The 4,374-nt window shown below is 47.6% G+C and overlaps 1 protein-coding gene across 1 annotated transcript in view; it reads right to left on the reverse strand.

The window, feature by feature from the left end:
- The window catches only part of ERCC3 (ERCC excision repair 3, TFIIH core complex helicase subunit), a 218,454-nt gene extending 214,679 nt beyond the window's left edge, over window positions 1-3,775 (reverse strand). The window contains exons 1-7 of the mRNA XM_007956396.1: window positions 3,748-3,775; window positions 3,200-3,405; window positions 2,347-2,583; window positions 1,758-1,807; window positions 1,164-1,299; window positions 837-1,001; window positions 379-583 (exon numbers count right to left, since the gene is read on the reverse strand). Of these exons, the coding sequence (XP_007954587.1) occupies window positions 379-583; window positions 837-1,001; window positions 1,164-1,299; window positions 1,758-1,807; window positions 2,347-2,583; window positions 3,200-3,405; window positions 3,748-3,775 (1,027 nt within the window). The remainder of the gene's footprint in view (window positions 1-378; window positions 584-836; window positions 1,002-1,163; window positions 1,300-1,757; window positions 1,808-2,346; window positions 2,584-3,199; window positions 3,406-3,747) is intronic.
- Window positions 3,776-4,374: the final 599 nt, after the last annotated feature.

The raw sequence follows: 4,374 nt of genomic DNA on the forward strand, positions 1-4,374 counted from the left end.
TGTTCCAGCCACCAAAATATCCCCCGTGCCTTGGGAAGGGCCCTGCACACAACAATACTTAGAAATATTTGTCACAGGAATGGACCAAGAAGTCTTGTGGGCTTGGCTATTCCCTGGGAAGGTATTATTTAGGGACCTTGGTGGTGTAGTAATTAAAGTATTTGGCTATTAACCAAAAGGACAGTTCATACCCACCAGCTGCTCCAGAGAAGAAAGATGAGGCACTGTGCTTCTATAAAGATTTACAGGCTTGGAAACCCTGTGTGGGGCAGTTCTACTGCACCCTATAAGGTTGCTATGATTCAGCAACTCAATGGTAGTGGGTTTGGTTTGGTTTGGTGTTAGAGCCCACACACTCTTAGGTTGGGTGGCACTCACCACACGGAAGGACAATGACTCCTGAGCGCGCACGCCCATTCCCAAACATCTTCCGCAAGCTCTTCTCCTGGTAGGGTCTAAGGACGGCTGTTGGCTTCAGGTCAATATTGATGTCAGGGTTGACAGAATCGTTCCGGAAGTCATATTCTGCCAACAGAGGATACTCCAGGTGGATGCAACGTTTCTGGAGTTCTTCAATCATTTCCTAGGGAATGAACACAAGTCAGGGTTTATAACCTTATTAATTCTAAAGCCTGTTCAAAAAATGGCAAATATTCTAGGCAGCCCAATAATCAAAGCACAGCATATTATCTAACCTGTGAAGACTGGTCTACCAACCTAAGGAACAGGGCACCTGACCCTAATTCCATCAGAAGGGATGATGCTATGGCCTAAAGACATCAACAAAGGAGAAGCAACTAAGAATCTCGAACCAGGAAAGAGATACATTCGCTAACCTGCTTAACTTCAAAAGATACTGTTTGTGTCTCTTCTTCATCTTCCTCATCCTTGTCCATTTGCTCATAAAAGTCAAACAGGTCAGTAGGGATGTCAGCTTTACTCTGTGTATCTGTCACTCGGGATGAGGAGGGCCCACCACTCCCTTCAGAAGTTTTAGAAATCTTTAAGAGAAAGAAAAAAGGTCCAAACTTGCATGCAATCTCAAAGGAAAGAAAATTGCAAGGCCACTAGGTGGTAAATGCAGGACTAGAAGCACCTGAGAGAGCTAAAGTTTTAAAAAGATACCCCTCCGCCCAATCCAAGGGCAACCCAGGTTCACATACAGCAGATTTGCTTGTAAATGTCTCTGTGATGAGTTCAGTAGCCTCCCCATCAGAGTTCCTCAGACGGCATTCCCGTATCACTGGATCCTGGAGAAGATGCTGGATGACATCAGGGTGGGAGCTTTCAACAAAGTACCTACGAGCAGGGGAGGAAGGAGATGCCTACTGACCAGCACACCATTTCCAAAAGGTACTATTGCTCATCCAACTAGATGGTTTGGAAACAGCAGCTACATAAAGTCTCTCTCCACCCTCTCATTCCCCCTCAATCCTTTGCCAATCTGAGCTATGAGCTTCTATGAGCTTCAATATTCATAATACATGAATACTGTAGGAAAACCCCCAGCTTTGAAGTCAAATAAGCAGGGGTTTAAGACACAGTGCCACTGAGAGGAACACAGTGGCCAGTGAGCCAATTTCCACTTTGGACTGTATCACTTCTTACTTCTCTGAGTTAAGCTCCAAGGGAGTATAGGTGTGGGTGCACAGCAGATAGTTCATAAATGTCAGCTCCAGGTTTCCAGAGCCCTATCTCCCACCTTGTACACAGCAGAAGAAAGTGCCCAGGGATGGGCCTATGGAGGAATCTCTTACCTGTTATGCTTTAGGACTAGCTTGACTTTTCCGTAGCTGACAGTACACAACTACAAGAGTGACAACATCAAATATGGAAAATTAGCAACGAGCAGATTTGGAAAGCCTCAGTACATTCTCATTACAGGTCACATTTTGCTACCTACTAACTCTGATAGCATAGTGCCTAAGGCACTTGACTGCTAAGCAGAAGGTTGGCAGTTCAAACTCACCAGCCACTCCTCAGAAGGTTGGGCAATCTACTTCCATAGTGATGTTGTTGTTGTTGTTATTTGCCATCGAGTCGGCCCCGACTCCTAGAGACCCCTCCTTGGGTTTCCGAGGCAGTTATCACTACGGAAGTAGGATTGCCCAACCTTCCTTCCGAGGAGTGGCTGGTGGGTTTGAACCTCCAGCCTCCTGGTTAGCAGTCAAGTGCCTTAGGCACTATGCTACCAGAGCTCCTAGTGATACTACCTCGGAAACCCGAGGAGGGGTCGTTATGACTCGACGGCACACAACAACAACAATACAGCTAGAGTGTATTTGACTTTAAAACCAAACCAAGCTCACTGCCGTCGAGTCGGAGACAACTCACATGCCCACTTGCCTTGATAAACTGAGTAATTCCATCAGGCACACCAGTCTTGCTGAGCTTCCTGAGGTACTCAGTGATGTCACTAGTTTGCAGTCCAACACTGACAGCTGCATACAGGGAGTAGGCAGTTAGTTTGTATTCATGCACATGGGTTGGTCGGCACACTGGCTCTGCAATAGCCACCAGGAAGTCTTGAGCATATTTGTAAACTGGAGAGAACGCTTCTAAGAAGATGTGGCCATCAGGAGCCTGAGAAAACCAAGCCGATGTAATAGACAAGGAAACAATATATTAAGATGCAGAAAACATCTGCTCCTCCCCTAGATTCAAGAAAGGATAAGCTCTCCTTATCAAGAGGGCTATTACAAGCACTCTTTCAATCAACCACTACTTCAGTAAGATACAGAAGAACAAAAGCTCACTATCTCCCATTATTCTTCACAGGGAAAGCCCGACTTACTGGCTATACAAATCCTCAAGTAATCTTTTAGCTGAATTTCAACTGAACGTAGAACATTTCAAAATGAGCAAAAGCTGCCTGGCAGAGATATCTTGCATTAATTTTTAAAAATGGGGGAATAAAATGTTCTATGATTTATTTGAATATAAAAGCATTTTCAAGCATGGGGTAGTGCTGTGGAGGGAGAGAAAGAAGAGGGTTAGAGCTAGAGGAAACTCAAGTCTGGCGGACTACATGTGCACATCTGCTCATTCCTATCGCAGGCTGTTCAAGGTGTGTAGGAAAGCTGTCTCTCCTAGCAGGTTCTGAGCGGCAATATTCTGTATTTCTATTTCAGCTCTGAGAAGGCCTAGGATTTAACTACTGCTCCACAGACTCTCGTGATCTGCCTGAGGGCTTGCTTACCACCCAGAGAGGCCTGGAGGTGTGGTCGTCCTTCAGTGGCATCTGCAGCCTGTAGTCTTTGGCTCCATACTCATCCACTTTAGTGCCGGATTCATCTACCTGCTTCCCAGCTGCCGAGGGAACCGCTTCCTGAGAGTCGTTCCCAGGGACGTCGTCTTCCTCTACTTCCTCATCCTCGTAGTGCCGCTTCTTAGACTTTTTCTTATCTGCAAATACGGACCCAGAAGTGAGTCTGCCAGAGACTACAGTTTCCTCTGCACTGCCCCGCGCCATTCCAGAGGAACTTAGGAGCCGCATTTCACCCGTGGGTACTCTCCCTCAAGCGCTCCCGACCTGGCCCAGGGCGCAGGCTGCCCACAAGTCAGGACTCTCCTCCCGCCCCGCGGGCGAGGCCTCTACCCGACCTGGGACCTGGAAGGGCAGGGCGTGCTAAGCCTAGGGATTTGCGAGCTAACCCGCGGCTAGAGGCCCAGGAGTAGCTACGACCCAGGAGCAGACAAGGGATTGGAGAGTGGAGAGAGGCTAGAGTGGGCGCACCCACGTCTTACCGCGGTCAGCCCGGTCTTTTTTCCCCATAGCAGTTACAGCACAAATCACCCAGCGTCTCCACACCTTGCTGTGATTACGATTTTCCGGCAAACACACAGGAAGTCCCGCCCCTCGGAGCCTAGGGGCGTGGCAGGTGCCGTGACTTGGGCGCCAACTTAGTATGGCCTTGCACTGAGCTCTTTTTATTCATTCCCCTGTTCGTTTCAGGATATATTTATTGAGTGCCTTATTATGTACCTGGGAGCTCTATTTGCCAAGTGCCTAAGGCATTTGACTGCTAACCACGAGATTGGCTGTTCAAACCCACCAGCCACTCCTCAGAAGGAAGATTGGGCAATCTATTTCCCTAGTGATAATGCCTCGGAAACCCAAGGAGGAGGGGACGCTAGGAGTCGGTTCTGACTCTAAGGCAGTGAGTTTGGTTTTTGTTTTTTATTATGTACCGATGAGTTCTGGTGGTGCAGTGGTTAAACCATTTAGCCGCTAATCAAAATATCAGCAAATCAAACCAGCTGGAGATAGATAGGCAGTTGACTTGTAAATATTCACAGCCTTGGAAATCCTATGGGGCAGTTCTACTCCGTCTTGTAGGGTCTCTATGAGTGGAAGAAACTCCATGGTAGTGG

Source organism: Orycteropus afer, unplaced genomic scaffold (assembly GCF_000298275.1).
Source record: "Orycteropus afer afer isolate SDZICR_OR568_19922 unplaced genomic scaffold, OryAfe1.0 scaffold00612, whole genome shotgun sequence".
NCBI classification, from domain to species: Eukaryota; Metazoa; Chordata; class Mammalia; order Tubulidentata; family Orycteropodidae; genus Orycteropus; species Orycteropus afer.